Source organism: Dermacentor andersoni, chromosome 4 (assembly GCF_023375885.2).
Source record: "Dermacentor andersoni chromosome 4, qqDerAnde1_hic_scaffold, whole genome shotgun sequence".
Classification (NCBI taxonomy): domain Eukaryota; kingdom Metazoa; phylum Arthropoda; class Arachnida; order Ixodida; family Ixodidae; genus Dermacentor; species Dermacentor andersoni.
In genome coordinates, this window is record NC_092817.1 from 81889925 (window position 1) to 81915603 (window position 25679).

At 47.0% G+C, this 25679-nt stretch overlaps 1 protein-coding gene across 1 annotated transcript in view; it reads right to left on the minus strand.

The window, feature by feature from the left end:
• Positions 1-1281: 1281 nt before the first annotated feature.
• cyc (basic helix-loop-helix ARNT-like protein cyc) overlaps positions 1282-25679 on the minus strand; it is a 107695-nt gene continuing 83297 nt past the window's right edge. The window contains exons 9-16 of the mRNA XM_050183307.3: positions 23492-23756; positions 22534-22680; positions 21200-21306; positions 19499-19649; positions 17537-17788; positions 15488-15575; positions 9574-9739; positions 1282-4334 (exon numbers count right to left, since the gene is read on the minus strand). Of these exons, the coding sequence (XP_050039264.1) occupies positions 4162-4334; positions 9574-9739; positions 15488-15575; positions 17537-17788; positions 19499-19649; positions 21200-21306; positions 22534-22680; positions 23492-23756 (1349 nt within the window). The 3' untranslated portion in view covers positions 1282-4161. The remainder of the gene's footprint in view (positions 4335-9573; positions 9740-15487; positions 15576-17536; positions 17789-19498; positions 19650-21199; positions 21307-22533; positions 22681-23491; positions 23757-25679) is intronic.

Sequence of the window (25679 nt, forward strand, 5' to 3'; positions counted from 1 at the left end):
TTCACTCAGCACGGAACATTTTAATGCAGACAAAAGAAATGTGGCCATGAGTAAAGCACGTAACTCGGGTTCCTGGTACCTACAGAACTATCTCCAAAAACGCCACGGCGCAATTAGCGCTGGCTACGTTAAACATTGCTGACACGTCTTTCGCATGACATAAAGGTGAAGCAGGGCTGGCATGTAGAGATAAGTCTTATTTACATTGACAGACAAGTAAAAAAAAATATGGCCGCTTCGTCCAAAGGGCGAAGCACTGACTGCGATAGCTGGGTGTAGCGCTGCACTTGGAAGTTTCTCGCACGGTGTTCTAAGTATACGTGGATCCGATTAAAGCGAACGCGACATACGTGGGTGCGCCAAAAGTTATGGCCCCCTGAAAAGCTTTAACACGCCGTTGTACGGCCTGTAATGACATCGTACAGGTGCGACTATGCTGCCCGTAAAAAGTCGCACCAGTAAAATTACATCACTTTCAGGTTTGAACACTGATAATTTTTTGCACTGTAAATATCTTCATAGTTTGATAATAATTGAGATAAAACACGTGCGCTGTGAATGTTATGTTTCATGACATTTGTTTTCTGGCTGTCATTCTCAAAATTACCGGGAATAATTTAGTCAAAAACGTAAGAGCTGGCACGAGCAACCTTAGTGATCGAAGAGTATAGCAATATAACCTCCATATACGGCATGGGTAATACATATACCTAAATATACGCGGAGCCTCACGGCAATGCCGACGGGCGAAGAAGATGGCGAAAATCGCCCCGTGTACCCATACAATTGTCATCGCAACAAACTTGACATGGAATGCCAGAATTCAAAGCGATGACTGTTTTTATTTCTTCTGACAAGCTCCCACGCTTCCATCTTGTCCGTCTCGGTGAAACGCACACTGCAGAAAGTGCATCCTCAAACCTAGAAGAGCATGGAATCGTGACGGGCGAAAGTAGGGGCAGTTTGCAGCTAGCAACGGTCGCGTTGTAACGACGCATCTCGCGGTGCAGTGAGATTATTCGTGGTCCCTGAAAACCGCGTGAAGGACCCAAAGTGGGCTGCCCCCTCGTCTACAGTGGCTGCTCGCTGTCTGCTGTGGCTGTGTCCGGGGGCAAAGGCCACAATAGAGAAAGTGCTTGGAGGTTACACAGGCTACGACGACAGCCCGCATACAACCAACAGTTAAATATGGCGGATAGGTTCCACGGGCCACTCTTGAAGCCTCTTCACAGAGAAGAACTACACGCATTTATTCAACGGGCCACTCATGAAGCCTCTTCACAAAGGACTGCACGCATTTATTCAACAATAATATGCCTGATGGCGAACTGTTCGACTAAAGAGAAAACAAACACACACACACACACACGAAAGAGGAGCTCCATACCCCTGTGTACCGTACGGATATTTTACGATCGCATTTCACATGTCGAGGCCAGGATATGAGGAAACTGCAGCACGTGGAAAATCCCGCCCTCGCTATTTAAATACAAGTAAAACATTTAAAAGATACTCTCAACAAATAACTAATGAACCGATATAAACTAAATTTGTAGCATTTAAGATAAAGGGATGAATTTTATCGACTGTTGGAAGCAGGGCTAGAACGTATGGCGGTAATTTGCTCAAGATTGATAAATTTCAAGTTAAGTCGGCATCAAAATCAGATGTCGCGATTCTTTAAACTGTGTCTGTTAAATAATCTAAAGCGCACAATTATTATGTATTGGTTAATATATTACGTGAAATCATCACATTGTTTACGTGACTGCTGCTGAAGTCGTAAACACCAATTAGTTTTATTGCTGACACTGGTGTGCGTATAATAAATGCATCATTATTGTCTGCTTTACACTTTCCAATAGATATAATTTACAGAACTGCTTTCTTATTTCAGTATCTTCAATGTACGGCATTTTTCCTAAAAAGAAGTATGGCCAAAACAGAAAGTCTGCTGCAAACAGCCAGTAGATTTTAACTTGTTCATTCAAACAAAATAAATATAATCAAGAACTGTTCAGTGAATTCAGATCAAAACAACTGCTGCGTTTATACGGACGCAGGTTAGCATTCTCCAGGTAAAGCTCTCCTAAACGTGAGGCAACACTAGGAGCATATTTGTGCAGCGAAGCCCAGGCTTTGCACATTACTGGCGTATTACTAATTGGAACGTTATCTTGCTTCGCGGAACAAGAATCACTGGAACGGAAATTCAGCGCTACGAATCTTGGCCCATGAGATGCGCGGAATGTACAATGGCAGACGCGTTTCCGTGTCTTTTGGACCCAGCGTTACCCTCATGGGACATGCGACACTACGATTTCCATAAACCTTGGTTTGTTTGGTCACTTGTTCGTGATATGAAAATCGCTTGAACTTTTTACTGAGAATGTGTTTCAACAAAGAGTTTGTTTTACTGTACCGTTTGTTGAGGTGTTCAAGGAAGCGTAATCCCGCAACTGTACAACAGGGAGTGCTGACAACACAAACGTTGATATATGTGCCTTCACGGGGGGGAGGGGGGGGGGCGGTTTGAACAGGAAAATAAGAATAACTCGAATACGATGGACTACGAGCAAAACTTCGTCACAACCTGTTGTAATGCCCTCGATTGTAATACGCATGTGCGCAAATTTGACCATTCATTGTTCGGTAGCACTTACCACGGGCTCTTGTTATGCACTATCAAATATCATTCAGCTGCACTGTTTTCTTCAATACAAAACCACCGTACGAAGCACCTTATGGTGAACCCAGTGCCACTGACAGATGACTTCATTTCCCTTTTTGCTTGCCTTCAAACGCAAATTATTACACTGATGTTTGTAGGATTGTCACGTGGTAGTGACGGTGAAGAAAGCAAAACGGTACACTTGACAATGTTGGCAACGAATCTTGACACGTGTACAAACAAGTACACGTGTCAAGATTCGTGGCCCGAACAAAGCCTGCACGATGCCCCGTTCTAGTATATATATAACACGAAACCTCTACTACGCCCGTTTTGATGCGACGTGACTCAAATTACAGCTCTGTTGAAGCTTTATTCATATTTGCCGCAAGTACAGTGATGTTTTAGTATATTCCGTAATATCACAGTTCACATAATGTAGCAAATACTGCGGCGATATCTCGACTTCGTATATGACGTGATACCTACAGAGTGTTATATAAATCACTACTAATTGTGCGTCGATCAAAGCCCGAATGAGACCACGCGCACTCGAGTACTCGTATAATATGCATCCGCTGAAGCCTTGCAAAGGGAGCAACACCAGGACGAGGAGATCAAACCCTAAAAGGCGCCCGTTTTCCGAGTAATGTACATCAACAACAAATGGGGATAAGTCCAACAGCAAGCAACATCTCAATAGACTCTTAAACAAATGTACACCCTCTGGGATGTACATTTGCCACACAACAATAACCGTCATCTGCCTTGCTTGCGTTTCCTTTCTTGAAAACGCTGCGTTCGCTACTTGCCTGTCGAGAATGCTCTGTCATGCTGATCACGCGCATGCGGTTCGTGACTTGGAAGTAGCCGACTCGCAGCTTTAAAGAAAGGAAATGCGAACAAGAGAGATGACGATTATCGCTGTGTGGCAAGATACGACCCAAAGGCTGTAATTTTGTTTAACAGCGTACTGACGATGCAGAACTTCGTAACGATGCTTGGTAATCTATTTTACTTTGTGTGCCGTAACTGCAAAAATGTGCGTTTATGTATTCAGGGAATGTACAGCAAGTGGTTCGAAATGTGGTAACGTTGCTTACAAACCGGCCGAGCAACGTGGCCCAGCGTCAAGTCTGTGGACAGGAGGGAGGGGGGGATAGGGGAGCACAACCGGCGTCGCTGTAGAAGCAGAACTTGGTGTTAATAAGCACGGACAGCCTCAATACGAAAGGTAGCACTCAACGACGACACACCACGTGTTTGGCCGCGAACAGCACTGGATGAGTGGACGTCAGCTCCTAGAAAAGTTTCTTGCTGGACGCAATCTGTGCGGCGCGCGGTTCCGTGATCTGTGCTGGAGTGCACGCGCTTTGGAGTGAATACTGACTGGTAGTGACTTCTGGTGCATGCCACAGGCGGTACGTTCTTCTCTGCTCTACGGTCAGAACTCGCGAGAGTCCGCGGAAACAGGAGCGCAAATAGGTGTTTCAAGGTAGAGGCCACGGCATGCCGCTGAAGTCCACCAGTCCGCCAAGTCCGGCGTCCGCTTCCAGCAGGCTCATGATGACAGCCATGGCAGCCTCGTCGTTCCCTTCGCTATTGCCCTGAGTGCCGGCGCTCAGGATGTCTCGACTTACGAAGCTGTTCACCAAGTCCAGCTCTGGAAGGCAGAATCAGAACGTACATGATAAGCAAGAAGTTTTGCTGTATGGAATATTCATGCATGTCCATAATCTTAATTGTATAATCAATTGTCCAAGAAAGACACACACTTGTTTCACATGCACATTCAAACTGAAATTTTTACATGCTGTTTGTATCGCTCGGGACCCTTCAACAACATTGTTGGGTCCCGGAAAGCGTCCAAGTGTATATGTTTTATTTAAGCAAGTCCACAATCAGCCTAAAAGAATGTTTCCTGTGTAGAATACACAAAACAAATTCTCACCATAAGGAGCATGAGACTATGGCGGCATTGGACGTCGCGTGACGATGCTTATTTCTACTTATTCAGTCATTATCGTATCTCTCCTCATCGCCTAATTACTGTCTGCATGCGACCACGTTCCTAGACAATATGAATGCGATGTAAGAAGGTCGCCACTTAGAAGCACTATATAGGTTCACTTATTGGTTCCTAAGCTTGTCAAAGCTTGCGTCGCAAACCTCAATTATTACATATATTTACAACGTTGGTAATTTTCTGATATTAGGTACTGAGCATAGTATTAATGCTACCATGACGGCATTCAATTACAAACTAGCTTCACTACGGCACTATTCTCACAACGTTTAACGACTAGGCACCGGGAGCGGAGGAGCTTGGACCGGTTGCGCTGTGAATGTAATCGCATGTGCCGGTCAGGTCGGGAGCAGCAGGCATAGCAAGCCGCCAGTTGCACTAGGTGATTGTGTTCCGTCGTTTCTTCGGCCTTGCGTAGCCAATAGACCTCGTAAAGCCAAGTCTGAACAAACATGTTGCGTATTTTCTTTTTTATTTTTTTTTTTTTTTGGGGGGGGGGGGGGGCGGGGTGCAGGAAAAGTTATGCAATAGGCTCAAACTAGTACAACGTCAGCGCTCCGCTCTGCCTGCTGAAATTCCTGCTGCACATGCGCCAGCAAACCCTGTGCAGCGCTCGTAAAGCGACACTATGAAGAAAAACGTTAGGTCAACACGACCGAAGCTGGTGAGGCCGTTCAGCTGCAATGGTTTTCATCGCGACCTCACCAACGTGAACACCACAAATTCTGAATAAGCGCGGTGCGTGTACGAACCAATACGTACATTTGCGACACTACTGTGGTTCTACCATAAATAACGGAGCCGTTAATTCTCAAGCGCGTCGTGTTCCAATAAAAACTGTGTGCATTCGCCTCCGAAGGTGTGATGACTCCGGAGCTTGGGCACCGAACGCGAACACACGAAATTGCCGTCGCCGTTTTGCCGCCCCCTCAGCGGCTCAGCCTTTTTCTTTTGGAATGTGGTTTCTTTCCTCGCGCTCCCTAACTCAAGCTGCGGCTACTACGCGACTATGCATTGACGGCGAACGCAAACACAGCGACGTATTTGCACTCGTCGTCCTTATACACGTGCACGAGCCTCCGCCGCCGGTTCTCGTCGCGCCTAGCTGCGTGATATATAGGTCAAGAAAAATAGTGGACTAGCTGGTGCGCCCATCTGCGTGCATTAAATACACGACGGTGTTAACAGGCACAGCAAAATAGCGTAACCTGCAGCTGAGTCCGTGCCTTAGCTTTCCGCTTTGAGCTTTGTTTGCGGGGTGCATTGGCATCGCAAATTTTGCGCTCGTTTTCTGCTTTATATACTGCCTTGTACATATCCGTAATTCGAGCGAAATGCGCGTTCTGTGCACACTCCCGAATACCTTATTCGAAGTATGCCGCTTGTCATTCGTGCTGTCGTGTGCATAAAAATTGATGCCTAAGCCATACTTCGTTTCTTATTGGCAACTTTTTTTTTCCAAGTCGACTTTTCCTGCGGAATATCGTGGACTAACAAACTACTACAATAGATGAAACGGAGAAGAAAAAGAACCTGGCCATAGAGACGCACAAAATGTACACCACAAGCGGTATGTACAGTAACAAGCACATGTTTGGGGACCAAAGGTGCTGCGATTTCTTTTTCGCAGCCTGAGAATTCCGGCGAAAATCAAGAGTGCACGCCTACGTGCGTATCTTTGACCAATACAATTTATTGAACCTATACCAGGCAGCGGAGCTGCGCTTGAATATATTTCAATTTCTTGCTGATGCCGTGGCTTCCGGACTTTTGCTCGCGACATTACATTTTACGTGCGTTTAAGTGGTAGTTTTTTTCTCGCATCATTTCGTCTGTCATAACTATGTACCAACAAGCGCAAGCCTAAGGACTAAAGACTGTCTGTTTGGCGACAATGTTGAAGGCGTTGTAGCCTTTATAAGGACTGCTTTTCGGATAGAGAGCTGTGGTATTCGACGCTGGGATTGAAAAGTTGGGGATGTATTCTGCGACAATAACCTTCGGCGATACTATCGCCTTGGCCAGGCCTTCGTCATCGGCGCGCGCTGATTGGCTGTCTTACCGGAAATAAACAGCGCCATTTCGTAGATCCGGTCTACGTCAATTTTACGTCACGGTGTCGTTGGTAGTTCCCATCGAGGAAGGAAAGCATAGCATAGCCAGCACGGTCGTATTGGAGAAAGTGTGGCGGAAGTCACGTGCTGTTTTTCGCGGAGGACTTCTGGGATTGGCACTCCAAGCGTCAACGTTGCCATAGCAACCACGCTCCTGAAGCTCTTGCTGCTGCTCTAGGCCTCTGAAAAGTGAGGTAGGTTTTTTCGGCCCGTGTCTCTCTCGCAGCAAATTCTGCTCGCGAGACAACCTGACTTTGGAGCGTGGTGTGTAAGCTTGAAAGTTGCGTGTTGGATCTGTGAGTCGTCAGTCAGCAACACACTCAAGCAATCATGGCGTGGGTCTTCTTCGTCGTCTTCAACGTGCCACGGGAAAGCACAGAAGCTCGTCTGCTTCATTAAAACTGCTACAAAAGTTTCGTAAGCTCTGTTGTGACCCCCGTCGGCAGAACACACTACCGACAGCTCGTAGCAATGCAAGCTCAAAGCTCCCGCCTATCTGCTCCGGCGAGCCGCAGCTTGCGCCTCCAATCATGATTGGAGGCGCAAAGGGAGATGGCACACCAACATGGCTACATTTCCGACTTCAAAAACGTGACGTCAAGGCCTCTCCTATTTTGCTTCTTTCCTCCGTGGGTGTTCCCGATACATATTGATTAAACGAACACGTCTTTCTGAGTTCGGTAGGTGGTGAAGTGTAGTAGAGACAAGCGGGATGGTAGTTTATAGTACTTTTTTTTTTAACGACGGCTCGCACGTGGTGTTCCACGGCGATATTTGTTGAGTGTTGATGACCTAGTTCATTGTGTTGCCTTGTGTAAGTGACAACTTTCGGTGACAGCGTCTTGGCGCAGCTGACAGCGACACCACGAACAACGCGTTGCTCTAGTGGTTCCTCCCACGTCGGCCGGAACGACATGCTCGCCACAAAGCTGTGACCTCTTCGTCATGACGGGAGAAGCTTTTCCGGTGTCGCTTTAAAATATAATCAAAAAGGTGTTTCGCAGCCACCTGAGTTCTAGCACAATTTAATAACAAAATAAAACATTTCACACTTTCGTTTTAATTTATTTTACCTAAAGCGGCCGTAGTTAACTCTAGTCAGTGAGCAGAAGCCGCAGTGCGGCCGATACACTCGAAAACAACACACCCGAGCAGCTCTGCAGTGGTACGGTGCGCCCTCTCTCGTGTTGTGAAGCGTTCGAAAGCGCATTGGCAGTGCATGCTGACGTCACGCGTAAGCAGTCGCTCGCATTATTCAATGTGCCTGTCGCCGAAAGTGATCGTAGCAGAATATTTCCCTTGGTGTTAGCCACATGCTGTGCCCAGGAATAGACGGAATTACGAAGCGGGACGTGTTTGCGTCTTCACCGGTGTTCGCTTTCTGCTATTTTGCATTTGTGATGCTACGTTGCAGCGCCACATCCGAGAAACTAAATTTATCTGTAGTCTGTCATAAAACAAACCTCGTTTGGTTAGCTGTCCCACATGTCCCACATGTCCCACAACATGTCCCACATGTTAAGGACACTTAAAAGGAGCATTTAGTAGTGCGAGCTCAACAGGCCTCCGCCACTCCCAAGAAAATAGTGCCTGATTACATTACAGTCTACCGGCTAATGTAATGCGTGCTTACGTTAATTTCATTCTGCCGATATGCTGCGCAGAAACCCAGGCAAATGAAAAGTATATCATGAATGATTTCGAAACAGACTTGTTATTTCCGGCTGTGTTTCTTCCGTGCATGTCATAGACTCAACGGACGTTTTGCAAAAAAAGAAAACCTGAAACACAGTTGTAACCACCCTTCTCACCCATTCCAACGAGCTCGCTCCAAACACAAGTTTTGATCACAACCTGGGGCAACCCAAACTGAGCCAGATCTTTTCACAAATCTGTAAATTATCTAGGCTTTATTTGCAAATTAAATTATAACTTGATATGCCTTCGAGAGTTGTTGAAATGAAGTGCCATTACGCATAGCATTCGTAAACTTTTCATGCAGTTTAACTACACTTGAAAAAAATTGTCATGTGCGACTCGAAAATATTATCCAGTTGTACGCACTGTATGTATTTCGAGGTTTAAATCGCGTCGTGTTGTTCTTTGTCAACACGTGGTCAAGACATTTCTGATGGCATTGAAGGGCCACAAAATTTATTTAAATGTTTTTTTTTTCTTTCTTTTTTTATGGATGCAGATAGGTAACCATATGGCTTGGCTAACGCACCATGACACCAAAGTAGCTGACTGCACAGGGTGGGCTTACACGCGGTTACCGGAAGTAAATAATGCTACACACCGACACAAATACTGGCTATGGGCTAATGAAATACGCCGAGAGTTTGAAAGGTACCTAGGACGTCGTGTGCTATAACACATTCTGTTAAGCTGCGTATCAGCGTCCAACGCAAACATATGCACCCACGGGCTGCTGCACGCACAATGGTTACAATAAGCGCTTGTAAACGACAGCTGTGGTTATAAACAGCAGGGGCTACGCAAGGTTCATTAAGATAGCCTATGGGAAAGGCACCTAGGAGGCCAAGTCCCACTCTCTGCGTGGAAGTTGTATAAACGCGTGACATGTCGCCACTGACTGCGCCTCAAATAACGCCTTCGCTGCCCCCTGCCACATGGCGCTGACCGATGTGTCGGTCGACGACGGAAGGATGTTAGAAAGATCTCTGCAGCTTCAACATCACTCGCAAGGCAATGGCTTTTGGATACGCCGAGTCGGGATCCGCTAGCGAATATACACTTACCAGACTCCGCCGTGGGCTGACTAGCTGGCGAGGCGGACCTGAACGCAACAGCCTGACCAGCCTGAGGCGGTGGTTCGGGCGAGTCGGTCTGCATCTCGTCGTTCCGGTCACCGGGCCCAGGAAGGCTTGTGCTGGGCGATGGGCTGCCGAAGGCTTTCCTCGCCTTCTGCGATCAGACATCGAGTGCCCTCCTTGTATAATTATATGGCGTCTCAAAAAAAGTAACCTCGCCTTAGCTTAATATCAACGAATTCACCATGCAGGCGACGGCAATATTGGAAACGAAAGTGGAGCAGAAATAAGTGAGGGAAAAGCGCTTTTCTGTTCTTTTTATTCGTAGAAAAAAAAATCTCCTGAATTTGAAATTGTTTTTTCTGAAGCCCGGTCTTGCAAAACAACTTGCTTTGTTCAGCTGGATCACTCGCACAGACCCGATTTTATGGCAAAGTACTCAACTCGACTTCGAAGGCCACTTCGTAGGAAAGTCACATCAGGGTGGCTTTCCACTGCATCTGCAGACGGGCCTTTGTTATCGACGTGGGCGCGGCATTGTATTGGCCATACGCTCGTACAACGCAGAGCCCTTGCGGTAGAATGGCACCTTCTTCCGGTTGTGGAGAGGAGGCCCTGTGGACACAGCGCGCCGTCTAGCGGTGCCAACGCGAGGTCTGCGTGTGGCTCGTGTCTGAATTAACAGTACGTGCAAACAACATTATCTGAATAAGTATGACGCCGGTTCGATTTCACCCAGCACTGGAGAATTTTTTTGTTGTTGTAATTGATGAGGTGCCCACACGCAGTCGCCCAAGCTGGCGTGAAATGGGTTCATTTAAGAGCGGCGCATAACCAGTGGCACATACCCAGTGAGCCAGGTTGGCGTCAAAGAGGTTCACTGGAAAGCGGCAGTGACCCAAGTTGGTCGAACAGTTGGTTTCGAACCATGTTCCCTCAGCACAGCAGCCCGGTGCTCCAACCATTAAACCATGGACCACCCAGTGACCCAAGGTGGAGTAAAAGGTGTTAGATACGGACATGATTAGACAGACAGACAGACAGACAGACAGACAGACAGACAGACAGACAGACAGACAGACAGACAGACAGACAGACAGACAGACAGACAGACAGACAGACAGACAGACAGACAGACAGACAGACAGACAGACAGACAGACAGACAGACAGACAGACAGACAGACAGACAGACAGACAGACAGACAGACAGACAGACAGACAGACAGACAGACAGACAGACAGACAGACAGACAGACAGACAGACAGACAGACAGACAGACAGACAGACAGACAGACAGACAGACAGACAGACAGACAGACAGACAGACAGACAGACAGACAGACAGACAGACAGACAGACAGACAGACAGACAGACAGACAGACAGACAGACAGACAGACAGACAGACAGACAGACAGACAGACAGACAGACAGACAGACAGACAGACAGACAGACAGACAGACAGACAGACAGACAGACAGACAGACAGACAGACAGACAGACAGACAGACAGACAGACAGACAGACAGACAGACAGACAGACAGACAGACAGACAGACAGACAGACAGACAGACAGACAGACAGACAGACAGACAGACAGACAGACAGACAGACAGACAGACAGACAGACAGACAGACAGACAGACAGACAGACAGACAGACAGACAGACAGACAGACAGACAGACAGACAGACAGACAGACAGACAGACAGACAGACAGACAGACAGACAGACAGACAGACAGACAGACAGACAGACAGACAGACAGACAGACAGACAGACAGACAGACAGACAGACAGACAGACAGACAGACAGACAGACAGACAGACAGACAGACAGACAGACAGACAGACAGACAGACAGACAGACAGACAGACAGACAGACAGACAGACAGACAGACAGACAGACAGACAGACAGACAGACAGACAGACAGACAGACAGACAGACAGACAGACAGACAGACAGACAGACAGACAGACAGACAGACAGACAGACAGACAGACAGACAGACAGACAGACAGACAGACAGACAGACAGACAGACAGACAGACAGACAGACAGACAGACAGACAGACAGACAGACAGACAGACAGACAGACAGACAGACAGACAGACAGACAGACAGACAGACAGACAGACAGACAGACAGACAGACAGACAGACAGACAGACAGACAGACAGACAGACAGACAGACAGACAGACAGACAGACAGACAGACAGACAGACAGACAGACAGACAGACAGACAGACAGACAGACAGACAGACAGACAGACAGACAGACAGACAGACAGACAGACAGACAGACAGACAGACAGACAGACAGACAGACAGACAGACAGACAGACAGACAGACAGACAGACAGACAGACAGACAGATAGATAGATAGATAGATAGATAGATAGATAGATAGATAGATAGATACGGGAAAGTGCGTGAAGTATCCCATTAATGCTAATCACATTAAAAGCCGAATTTACAATCCTTCTGCTTTCTTGTCATGTTAGCAGACCATATGCAAAGCTCTTCCAGTCAACCTCTCCGCCTTTCTGATGTAAATATTTCCTGCCTGTGTTTTTTTGCTTTTTTCCTTGTTTTCTTTTTGGAGGAGATGAGGAAAAAGGGATAAGCAGAATTCTACATTTTTCTAACGAGTCTTCTTTCAGAGGTTTTTTTAATGTGACGTGTTAGAACTATTCGTAAGATTATTAGCTGTTTAATGTGGGACTGTGGGAATGTGAGACACAATAAGTCGAAGTAACAGTTATAAACCAGTGCCGAAGTATAACTACCATATATCTGACGGGGATATTAAAGTTACTTATGAAGATATAGGCAAGGGGAAGAAGAGAATATTGCCGCTGTATTCATCTAGATAATCCTTAAAGTACGCTTTACAAGAAAAACATTGCCTCCCCCCCCCCCAACACATACACAAACGCACTCATAAGATGGAAATACGTATCGGTTTATAGGGGATTGAAGGACAAAGAAAGTAGTAAGAAGCCCTTCGCACTTGGAAACAACACGCGAGCAATGCACTCTGGGGCAATATCACGTTGAAAATACTGTTTCTGCGACAGCTCCCGCCACCCCCTTCTCTGCTCCAATCTTTACTCGTCCCAAAGCACACGGCGAATACGGAGGCGAGGAGAACGAAGAAATGGACGACCTATCGAAATCTCCGAGCTACTCGTAGCAATCTGCAGCCTAACCAGAAATACCACCCTAGGAAAGGACAAGATCACGAACAAGATTCTACGCAGCTTAGAAGAAATATCAATCGCCGCAACACTGCACCTATTGAACAGAGTATGGAAGACCGCAGAAGTGCCTCTTGAGTAGAAGCACGCGGAGATAACGCTAATACCCAAACCTGGAAAGTCGCTGCGATTGGGCTGCCTCCGCCCCATCTCGCTAACGTCTTGTCTCGGCAAGTTTTTCGAGCACGTTGTCCTGAACAGACTGTACAAGCACCTCGAGGAAAAACGAATCATGACAACGACCGTGTACGGTTTTCGAGCTCATCTGTCGGAACAATATGTACTCCGGCAGCTCAAGGAAGACATATTGAACAACATCACGCGGGTACTGCACTGACGCTTGACGTGAAGGGAGGTTTTGACAACGTCTCCCACGAAACAATGCCCGTAAATCTCAGTGGTACGCAATGTGGCAGACGAACTTGCAACTACGTGCAATGCTTCCTCATTGGTCAACGGCCACGGCGGGATTCGGGCAGCTCAGAACGCGGATGGAAATCGTACCCTCAAGAGGTAAGCCGCGAGGTTCAGTCATATCATCGGTTCTCTTCAACATAGTGATGCTAAAGCTCCCAGATCTCCTTAATGTCATACCCGAGATTCGACTTGCAATATACGCAGACGACATCACGGTATGGGTCAGCAGAGGATCCCTGTAGGACTAGCAAGACGCTCTTCAAGCAGCCGTAGACGCCATTAGCTGCTACGTTAAAGAGTGTGAACTCTGGTGCACCCCTGAGAAATCGGCGGTAATGTCTTTTATCTAGGGGTGGCCTAGGTAAATACCTAGGCCACTCCGTGCCACTCAACGAGAGGGCTTTGAAGGAACGCATACGCGCGACTATTCGTGAGCGTCTCTACGTCTCGCCGTTACCCAGGATCATGCATCCCGAAAACAACAGAAGCTACCGACACACTCACGCGGAAGCATTACAAAAGAAGTACGCCAACTCTCACGACACGCGGTACACGGGCACGGCCAAGTACGAGGGCAGAGATACCCACACGGTCAGCGTCGTGGACTACGCACTCCATAAGATCGCCACCGCAACAATACAGCACATTGCCACTACAGGAGCTGAAGAGGTGGCCGTAGCTATACCCATAATCACGGACCCCCGAAAAACACGTCACGATAATCACGGACTCACACGAAGCATGTCGTAACTACTTTGCTGGTAGAATTCTACGAACGGCGACCTCCGTATTAAAGACATCTAACCTTCCTGAAACTGCCACAGTAGTATGGCCACCCGGACACGGCTCCCTCGCTGGGAACCTGCAGGCCCACGCCTCGGCTTGAGCGCACACTCACCGAGCCTCACAGCGAGACAAGCGTGACGACGAAAGTGCGGAACCGATTCCAAAACAATTTCAGGCCATACTACAACACTACAGACTACAGCGCGGGAAATATCCCCTACCGCACGAATTTCTCACGCGCGCTGGAGCAGTTTCGTGGAGGCAGCTACAGACAAACACCTTTCCGCACCGCACGCTGTATCAAACCTTGTACCCCACACAATATCCGACAATGCCCAGATTGCAATGCTCCGGCCACGCTCTACCAAGCCACTTGGCCGTGCGAGCTCGTGAACGCCAACCCTGGAATCCCACACTCCTCCCACCACACAACAGTGGGAAGCCTCGCTGTCCACCTGGCGTCAACTGCCGGGACCAGCTCGATCGGACCGTGAGAGCGCGCCGGGGGGCGGCCACGGCTCATGGGGTTCTAGACTGAGGACTCCACCCACACCTCGTTGAAGGACTCTGCGGTTCCCTTTTATGTTAACAAATGTTTTCTCTCTCTCTCTCTCTCTCTCTCTCTCTCTCTCTCAACTTCAAGATCTTCAAAGTATTAAAGAATTGACAGTTTTCTCAAGTGTCATTTGGATGCAGGTGTACACAAATATTGACATTACCAGCCTCAAGCTCGTCCCCGCATATAAGAAAGCTATCAGAGGTCCAGGAGCTGGCACGCTATTATCTAGTATCTCAGTTCACAAAAATAAATTGACAAGATAATCAGTGGAGCCCTTGTCGTACTCACCAAACAGCACACAAATCACGTGCTCACTGCTCGGTTTAAAGTTACGCGTTGCAGTGGTGACACTTACGACTATGTATGAGTTAAACATATCTCAGTCTACCGCAATAATCTGTGGCATGGGAAGCAGCTTGTTTCACGAGTTCGAAGAGTGCACGTAGTGTTACAGTTAGTCGCACAGTGTTTTTGTAAGCCACCCTGGATCACGTGCACGAAAATTAGAGTTGTTGGCACCGCTGACACCAGTTTTGTTTCGACTAATTATAATATGGGTGTCGTGCGCGTGCCGCGTGACCTGATACCTATAAAAGCGCACTACTGAGGCTTTCTTCGTAAGTGATTGCTTGAAGTGTTCATGCATTTTCTTGAACATGCAAGTAAAGGACAGCTTAGAAAGCTGTCTAGGATTTCTGCTTCCTGAAAACACTGATGTGTCACATTTGGAAAGTGGTCTTCAAAAAGCATATTCTTTGTTGAAAAGACTTTCACTTAAAATAACAGCAGCTCATTAAGGAACCCGGCGGTTACACGGAAAACACCCGACTCTGTTGAGTCCCCCGAGATTCACACCTCGTGTCAACTTACCTCTGACGTGAGTGGTTGGTTCGTGGTCGCACTAAGGCAGCTTGCATCCAGAACTGTTGCACTCGAACTCTGACAGGCTTCTTTAGATCTGCAATCGTGCGCCAACTGTAAGTCGCACTGCATGTGCATGGTCACGGGACGGAAATTGTGTGGTGGCAGTTTAAGTAGCCATGACGAGTATTATGTTTCAGCCAAAGTATGCAATGTAGGAGGAGGAGAGAGAAAGCAGGGATGTTAACCAGAAATGAGTCTGGTTGGCTACCCTACTCAGAGGGTCGGAAAAGAGGGAATAAAAAGATAAGATAGAGAGAGGGAGGGGAGGGGGAGGAAAGCCGCGGTGAGCCAACACCCTCTAGAGAACTTAAGGCCTACTGGCCGTACCCTCTCCCCTTGAGCTACGTCACGCAAAAGAGGCCCACATAGAAGTTCCGTTCAGCGTGCTACGAAGCTACGAGCGGCGCGCCAGTGTTGAAAATGAGACGCGGAAGACCGAGTGGGCGACAACGGCGATAACAATTCGATTAGTTCCGGGAACTCTACCGCTCCTTGGATAGCTTCGGGGTTAGAAAAGTCCTGGCATGCTGCGACATGCTTCCGAGCGTACTTTGTTTCTGGACGTGAACCGTGCATGTAGTCTCTGCGCTTGTGCTGCGATTACGGTTGTGTGCCCGGCAAGCCTTCATGCCGCGGAATGTGGATTACGTTCATGCCAGGATATGCCTAATAAGTGCTGTGTGCGCAATTGCTGGAGCAATTACAAATCGGGACCTAAAAATCATGCGTTCATGTTTCCGCAAGATCAATGACAGAATACTGGGTGCCAATGCTAAGGCAAAGAAGAGAGAAGCTGGAATTCTACGGAATAAGGCAGCTCTTTCTTTGTAAATAGTTGCACAAATGTTTTATATCTCCATTGCTAAATTCATTTGAGGTGTTGTAAATATGTGGACTTCGGTACTGTATCTAATAATGCCTCGAAAGCGAAATTATTCGTTTAGAGCCTAATCTAGACTGGAATAAGTACATCTGTCCTGAATGTGAAGAAGGGCGCACCACTGAAGTTGTCATGAGATATGTGTTACGGTGCAGTGCGAACATTTTGTTGAAGAACTTTTGTGGTCGCCTTAAAGGCAAACTCTTTGACGCCGACGATAAATCAAGGCAAGGCTACTCTGAAGAAGAGGGCAGCACTGTGACTTTTCAATATAAGCCATGCTCCCTGTCAACATTTACTCGAAATTCGCTCTCAATCCTAAGGTTGAACTATTTCATTTTTCATGGGCGGGCTTTTTAATGATACAGCGCTTAAATAGTTTTTCAAAATAATATAATCTTGGAACACCCTCTGTTCTCTGCGGGCCATCTGCTCAACTATGCCTAAAAAGAAACAATAACTGCGCTTTGGTTAACGTTGCTCATAAGGGCGCGACCCCTTCGTTCAACCTGTATCCCCGAGCACGCCGCCGGTCTCTTCTCCGTGACGTCACTCGCGAGTGCTCAGGCCTTCTCTTGTGTAGGTGGTGTTGGGTGAGCTCGCGCAGGCACGCGGGGGGCGTGAGCGACTCAAACGCGTTCGCATAGGCCATTCGCCCTCAAGAAAGACAAAAGTGCCTTCATAGCTTTGTGGACCGACGAGCGATGGGAATGGTCTTCAAGTAACACCTACACAGACAACGGCCGATCGTCCAGTCGTCGCAGTGAGATCGATAACGTTTGTCTTTCCGACTGAAATCGATGACAATGGCATAATGAACGTTCGATGTTCTCTTCCACGCCGCAGACGTCGCATGCAGCACTTTCGGTCATTCCATGTGCAGAGTAAGATCTAACAAGAAGCCCATAGTGGAACCGAATCAAGACAGCCCTTCTATGTCGTCCCTTGTTTGGAGTGACACTTACGGACGCATGCTCACTCCACACAGGAATGTCCGACAGCCCACTCTGTGACATTTCGGCCGTTCCGTGGCCGAAACTTAAGCAAAGCAACGAGCATGTTTTTTCTATGCGTGTTCCTTTTATATATATATAAATAGTAAATGTGGCACTTACTTGGCCTGGTTGCTGAGAGTGTGCATGGCGACGTGGTGGCCAACTTTGCCGCCACCCGCGCGACTTGCACCGTTCGAGCCAGGTGCCGCCATTGAGCCTCTGGTTGGGGTCATAACTCTTCTCGCGTGGTCCGAGGACACGGCACTGTGCATAACCACGTCCACACACTGGCCGCTGGCGACAGCTGGACCTCCGCACAGCAGTTCGTCCAGCTGACCGTTCGAACTGTCCACAATAACCACCTCTTGAGACCTGTTCGGAGGGCAATCCAAGAATCATCTTCAAGGACGGCACCGGCAGCAGCACATCATCTGCTGACTACTGCAGCGTTACCTGATTTCATCAACTCTGGGCAACGTTCTTGATTGCACAGTACAGAAACCTCAGAAATGACACTAACTATTTTCTCTCAATACAGCTTTTGCGCTCTTTATGGTGACTGTACACCTGTGCACCGGAAGTTGCGTTAAAGCTCTTTGAAGTCGTCATACACGTAGTTTGTGGACCTAAGCCAAGCCTTATTGAAACAGTTCGAATGTCCGTGCGCTTGAGATTGAAGAGAGAGATAAAGGCAAAGGAAAGACAGGGAGGTTAACCAGAGATTATCTCCGGTTGGCTACCCTGCACCGGGGCTGGGGCAAAGGGATGCGATAGGTGAGAGAGAGAAAAAAAGAATTCAATAAAAAATAAAAAATACGCACACACGCTTGAGATCGAAGTTTATCATTTCGGCTTTAGAGTCAAATGTATTAAAGATATGCCTGCATTGTCTGCTGACTTGAAGAATTGTGCCGAGCAGTGACACTGATGCAGCTCGCTGCCTGGCGCACAAGGACCTGCAGCCGCGCAGTTTTATGCGCCATCATCTCCTCACCTCACTCTCCATCATCTCACACCTATCGCAACCCTTAAAGAGCGCGTTCAACTTATTACCGTAACGACACTTGATAATCAGAGACAGCGAGAAAGCTTAATATACACCACAGAGAGCGCACTACGAAGGGGCGGAAATCGTTGGCGAGTCACCGTATTGAGATGGAAGTATGGTGCACCAGCTACATTCCGTGTATTTCATCTACAGGGTGTCCCAGCTAACTTTAGCCAGAGCTTTAAAATATGCAAATGCCAAGTAGCCAGACGGAGCAAATGTAATTTGCCGTCGCGTAGAAATACTCAAACGATTTTCTTTTCATTCAACCTAATTAGATAATTAATCTTAATTAATTAATCAGCTTTCCGAATATTATAATTACGTGAAACGTATCATTACGAGAAGTGTACAGCGACATGAAAAGCTCTCGATGCAACTTTTTGTTGCTCAATACGTGCTACATAAAAGTGTTTTTCCGAGCGTGAAAGCTGAAATGCACGCAAAATTGCCCCGTGGCTGACCGCTCGAGGCACTTTGTGTGTATTCGCTGGCTGCTTCCATGCTCGGAAACGGAAAAACACTTTTATGTAGCACGTATTAAGCAACAGAAAGCTGTACCGGGAGTTTTTCATGTCGCTTTGCAATTTCCTCGTTGACACTTCTTCATCTAGTTACAATATTTGAGAAGTTTATTGATTAATTAAGAAGGCTAACTATCTAATTAGGCGGAATTAAAATATATTTAGTATCTCCAAGCGACGGCAAACAAGATTATCTTTGTTCTGCTCAGCTGCGTTGCATTTGCAGATTTTTAAGCTCTGGCTAAAATTAGCTGGGGCACCCTGTGTAAGGTAAATGCGCTGAGAACTTCAGAGAGCTGCCTTTCCTGACATTCAGAAGTTGCTATAAAATTGGATACCTAGTTCTTTCCGATAGCTCGCTCTCTCGTAATAAGGTTACTATTTAAGCTAAGGAAGAGAAGTTAGTGCGGTGCAAATGCCAGCAGCTTTCGGGGCTTTATACACTAGCCTGTAGCGAGTCCAGCACACACACGTACAAATATTGACAAGACATTTGGCGTTGCCGCTTACCCGATGAGCGTATTTATAGCAACGAGACACTCGAGTTCCTTGGTCCATGGGTTCTTGAAGGCCTTCCACGTTGTTTGGAGGCAGACGAAAGAACCCTCCTTGACGCGGAACTTGTATGGTTGCGTGCACACCGCCTCATTCGTTTGCAGAACTGCGCAGAATGATGAAACAGTGCTGTCAGGACCGTCGCTATCGTTTTCCTGTGCACATCAAGCACCGCGGAAATACTTAAACAAAAAGTACTTTCGTTGTTGCGTTTCAGTGGGGTAAAATGCATATTTATTTATTTATTTCAATATACCCTAAAGGCCTTCCGTTAGAGGGTATTACATAGAGGGTATATGCGACATCGTCATCTAGCAGGTGACAAGAATATACAAGGTAAAAAAAAAAGTGGAAATCATTCACAGTCTAAAAAAATATATTGTAAGGCCAACGTGTGTTAAAGTTTCATTTTATGCAATGCAGAACAATGCAATGATTATACAATGCAATACACTGAAATTTAGTAACACGAAACAGTTCTTTTTAACTGCAAGTAAATATAACAAACCGGGAAAAGGGAAAAGAAAGCAGGGAGAGCGATAAAAACGGTACGAGCACGGTTGATGAACATTCAGGGCATAACATACGACCCAACAAGTTTCTGAAATTGATTAAAGTCGAGTTCTGTTGCAATGTCAGACGCTTATTCCACTCGGTTGTAGTGCGTGGTGTGAAAGAATGAACGTATCGCGATGTGCGGCAAAAACACCTTTTAAGTTGAAAGGATGATCATGACGAGGGAGTATAGCGGACGGGGTATGAAAAAAAAAAAACTTCATGATGAAACGGGTGGTGATAAAGTTTATGAAAGAGTGTTAAGCGTGCTATTTTGCGACGAACTGACAAATTCTTGAGTTCAGCACGCTGTTTTAACTCTGTGACGCTAGTTGTTCATGAATCGTCCGAAAAAATAAATCTCGTAGCACTGAAATATAACACTATTGTTATATTTCAGAGTCGTTCAGGTATGATGTTAAATTGAAAGAAATTGAACTGCGTTTAGACGATGGGACTGTAAAGTATCTCATAGGTGTTTGGATAAATAAAACAGGACAATGTTCACGCAAAGCAGGTAAGCATCACTCAGTTCATAAAAAAAGAAAATATAAGCTCACTACAATCCAGTCCACCAGCGCGCTTAGAATGCTTGATTTTGTGAATGAAACGCAATGTGTGCGACCTCAATATTTTGTCTGTGCACCCGTGACCACAGGGATACGGATCCAAGGCTCGCCAAAAGATAAACTGATTTCTTTATCATTAAGACGTACAAAATGAAATCGAGGAGTCCACAGAAAGTTCACAATGCCAAAGCTTGGAGTGCAGTACTCAATTTCAAGTTGCCTTCATAGGCGAACAAGAGAGAGAGAAAAAAAGAAGAAGAAAAGAGAGAAAAATTAAAAGCCTGAGGTTAATAATCCTGAACACTGTCCCACGGTGCGCTACTGTTCAGAGACCATTTTCCATAGTTAACTTTAGGTTCAATTATGTACACAGCTGCGAACACTGCTCTAGTAAAAGTAGTATGACCGAACATGAATTTGTTGCATCGCCTAGTAGGTTGTGTATAGAATGCTGTCAGGAACGTGCGCATAAGTTCTTCATAGGTAGCTCACCAAATGCAAACCACTTAAAACACCTGGGCGGCCAACTTACCTTTCTTGTGGCATTCCGACAATCGCAAGACGTCGTCCTGGCAGTAGTACTCGTAGCACGCTGTGCCAAGCAGTTCTTGCGGGAGGTAACCAAGGATCAGAGTTGCCCTGCACGCAGAGGATTCAGACTTAAAACATTAGTTTCACGTCGACTTAAAGGCACATTTGCCTCAATAAATAACGGGCAGCCGCCATCTAAATTTTTCAGTTACGTTTCTTCAGATTTTTTGTATAAAGTGCAACTACCTGAAATAGGATGGTTTTAGAGAACGAGTCCATGACGTCCGCGCGATTCCCACCAGCTTAGTTTTGGTGGTGGCTGCCCTGACCTCTTTAGTTTCACGAGCATCCACGCGCATGAATCCGTACATTGCGTGGTGTTCAAGAAAAATGGTCAGCAGTCGAGAACGCTCATTTGGATCTCTCTGTTTTACTGGCCCGGTCTCGAAAATCCATAGCGATGACACGACGGTTACATGTCAGCGCCAGTTTGACATACATCTATATGTCGTCCCGATGACCGGACGGCAGGGCAGTATTGCACTGGAATTAAGCCGTCGAATGGACATACTGGGTCAAATCAATGGCAACATTGCGTTACCTCGCTTGAGATATATCATGGAACGTCGCTCAACTGCGACAAGGTAGCTGACGTAGTTATCAGTCGTATGCGCGCGCTCCTTTGGCGAGCGATAATTCTGGCCTTGAGGAATAGCTACTCAACAGGCTCGTGGGCCCAGCATCACCATCCTGAACGAAGGGATGCGGCCATACGGCACCGAATAAGGGCCGTATTGCTGAGAAGCACCATCGATTTGACCAAATATGTTACGACAACTTGTAATGTGGTAGCTTCGGGAGGCCAATGTGGTTGTCAAACCAGCTCCGGGTCACCCGTTTTTATTATATAGCTCGTTATATTCGCCCCATTTCATACCCCTCGTTCCGAGCCAGACAACGTCCTGTCGCTGCTTTTCAAGTCAAGATGACGGCAAATGGACGAAAGACCTGTCAGAAGCTGCCACTCCCATTACGGCAGCAATGGCATCGATGCAGCCCCGCCACGCGACTGAACTGATCAGTACACTTCAGCGACAACGTACAACTCCTAAGCAATGATCTTGTAACCAGATGCTCTAGGTGCCTACAGTATTGCGGTGGAGTTAAATTGAGTATTTCTAGCAGCTCCTCGTCGTAAACATGGACGAGGAGTTTCACTGAAGCCCAGTGTGTCTGCTTCAGTCGGGAATTGGCGCTGTGCTCCACACGTTAGAGTCGGCTAATAGCTTCGAGTGAAGGAGCGTTTGATCTAGGGGAATTTTGAGCGGCACTCACTTCTTGTCAATGAAAATGAACTTTCCGTCGGCCGCATGCCTAGAGACGAACTGAATCGCCTCGGCGTCCAGAGCGTTCCTTGTCGCAGGGCTGCTGGCCAGATCTCCGTGCACCCTGCCCACGGCCACTAAGCAGCTCAGGTTGCACCTGGAAAACGACCAGAGTTTTTATTGCGGGGTGCAATTACCGACCTCCGGGATGTCAGCATAAGCATACATCTCCAATAGCAAGGGCTCGTGCACTGAAATCGCAATAAAAACTCTAGTATACTGCGGTTTGAGTGCACATTAAAAAACTTCAGACGGACAAAATCATGCTGACGCCTATGCACCCACATTTTGAGGGTTCTTCGTAGTCAAGCTACCGCTCTGGAACGTAGAAGCTAATCAAATAGTATTGCCTAAGCTCTGCACAATGCATGTAAGCCGACAGAAAAAGGTTTCGGAGTACAGACGACGCGGGCAAGTCTAACTTAATGTATTCTGCGCCACTGAAAATAGAATTAACGGGTACAGTGTACGATCGTCACACGGTGGCGTCATCTTGCTTTTCGTTTCTTGGGCAAATTAGCTTATTGCGACCTTTCTTTTTTTTCCATGCGCGTTCCCTGTGGTGAAACTTTCTCCAGTCAGGGGTACAAACCAGCTCAGTTCAATAACCCATCACTGAATTTCGTTATACGTCCCTTTTTTTCACGCCTTTCTTTTTGTCCCCGCTCTTCTTACCGTCTTTACTTCCCCTTTCCCCTCCCCTAGTGCAGGGTAGCAAACCGTAGGTTTTATGTCTGGTTAACCTCCTTGCCTTTCTCTCAATTGTATCTCTCTCTCACTCTGAATTTCTTTATCGCTGCGTACTTCCCCAAATTTGGCTTAGCACAAGTACCAAATGCATTAAATCTGCACGACCGGCAATTTACAACGACAAAGAACGCGATGCGCTCGCCGAACCCTCGCGTTACCCTTCGCTGTCGTCCGCCGGGGCGTCGTCGGGCAAACTGAGCTTGGCGGGCGCCCACGACTTGAGGTAGCCGGTACAGTGGATGACCGAGTATCGGCGGTCGAAGCTGTGCGACTTTCGGCGCCGCTGGCCGCCAGTTGTGGTGTCGGCCTCCTCCTTGACGGTCGCCTGCGTCTTGCATTTCATCCGACAGAAGAAGGAGCGCCGCGCGCCCGGACACAGCCGACTCTGCCGCTGCGGGAATTCCCCCTTGAGCGGGAGCATCGCTGCGCAATGGGGGCAAACGACGGCGGGTCAAATGTCGCGAAGAATACCGGGTGACCGGAAAGTAACCGCGCGGCGAGAAGATCGATAAGCAATAATACGACGATCATTCGGAAAAGCGTCGCAGTGCCACGTGCAATACGACAGCGCAACACCTGTGGTTTGCCTGGTAACGCCTGAGGGCTGCACTCAAAGGACGGCTGTATACGAGGACAATCCTCTCACACACACTAAAGGAGCTACAGAGAGCCATTGCACGGATCACTCCAGCAACCCACGACCGAGTGTTTAACAATGTGCACCTTTGTGCACACACGTATCCGCAAGCTGGTGTTGGACATCTCCTGTGGTGATCATTGCCCAGCCGTAACACTTCAAATTTCAAAACCTACATTTCAACTGCACAATTAATTTTCGGATACCCAGTACATAGGGCCGAAAATCAAACATAGAGCGGAAAGAATAGGGTTTATTTACAGAGATAAGGCTGTCATTGATAAAAGTAATCCATCACTTTAGGTCACCTTTAAACTTTAACGCAGTTCATGTGCCCACCTTTATGCAATGTCTGCGTTTATAAGGCACTTCAGGTATAAGGGTGGAAAAGAAGATGACCAAGACCCGGGGCGGCTTGCACGAACATTTGATAATGAAAATAATAACGAATTTAAGAACGCGTTCTTAAATGTTCCGTAGACAACTCGTAGTCCGATCTAGAGCGCGTTCTTAAATTGGTTATGATTTTCGTTATTAAATGTCTGTGAAAGCCGCCCCTAATGTACCATTGCAAAAGCCATGAGTACAGAAATTAAACAGCCGAGTAAGCTTCGCGAAGTTTATTTAACAGGTAAAAAACCTCTACAAAATGCAAATGGAAAAAGTCGAATTTTGTTTAGGTCGGCATTGTAACAGAAAGCATTGCACACAATTTCGGCAACGAGACAACAGAAACAATAAATTTTGACTGTGTAACGGTGAAAATGTCATGGTAGGGCCCGTTTCTCAGTGGCTTCCTAATCCAATGGCTCTCGGCTCGAATCATGTGGGTACTGGAATGTGTTTTCTTATTCTTCGATTTCAAGGACTTAACGGACTCTAATACAACTGAAAAACAAATCATTTCTGTATGAAGCTTAAAATGCATTAAAAAGGCAACGGGCAAAAAAGGTAAGGAGGGACTTAAGTCTCCTTACGTGCATTGAATGCGAAAGCAGTACGACTCTTCCGAGCAATACTTTTCACTTGGTCATGTGCTCGAATTGAGCAAAATCAGCTTTGAGGGTGGGCCTCCCAAATTTTGTGGATGGGCCATGTCAGTGTTGTGGATAGGCCAGGTCGGTTCTGAACGTGTGTCAACTCAATTTCCGAACTGAGCAAATCAATTTTGGCAGGTGGGCCGCCGAAATCAAGCGCCAGCTGAAGAGCTCGTATTAAAAAGTTAGGGTAAATGGCTTCCACGCAATGAGAGGAAGCATGCAATTTGGGTTCAATAAGGGACGCGTGCTTGTTCCGTATTTTTTTTTTTCGCATTTGTTTTAGGAAATGGTTAATGGCAGGCAATACACGCCGAACAATGCGAACGCCGGCAGAGCGGAGGAAGAGCTCGTCGCATTGGACGTGCACCATAGCCGCACGCAAACGCGTCTCGATGAAGTATGTGCGAAGGTTCACGAAATGTGCCCGACGGACAAAGGCGTGTGTCAACTTCTGATCATATATATATATATATATATGTAGTAGGCAAAGAGGGATTCTTCAGGCTACCTTTCAAACGTAAAGAACTTGAGTGGTGCTACAAGGTAAACAGAACAAGTATTTAATTTCGACAGTTTCGATCGGTGGACCGATCTTCATCAGGGTTTACAAAAAAATGGCAGTTCGGCCCTGGTAGGGAAGACACCAGACCGGGTGCCCGGTCGTTCTTA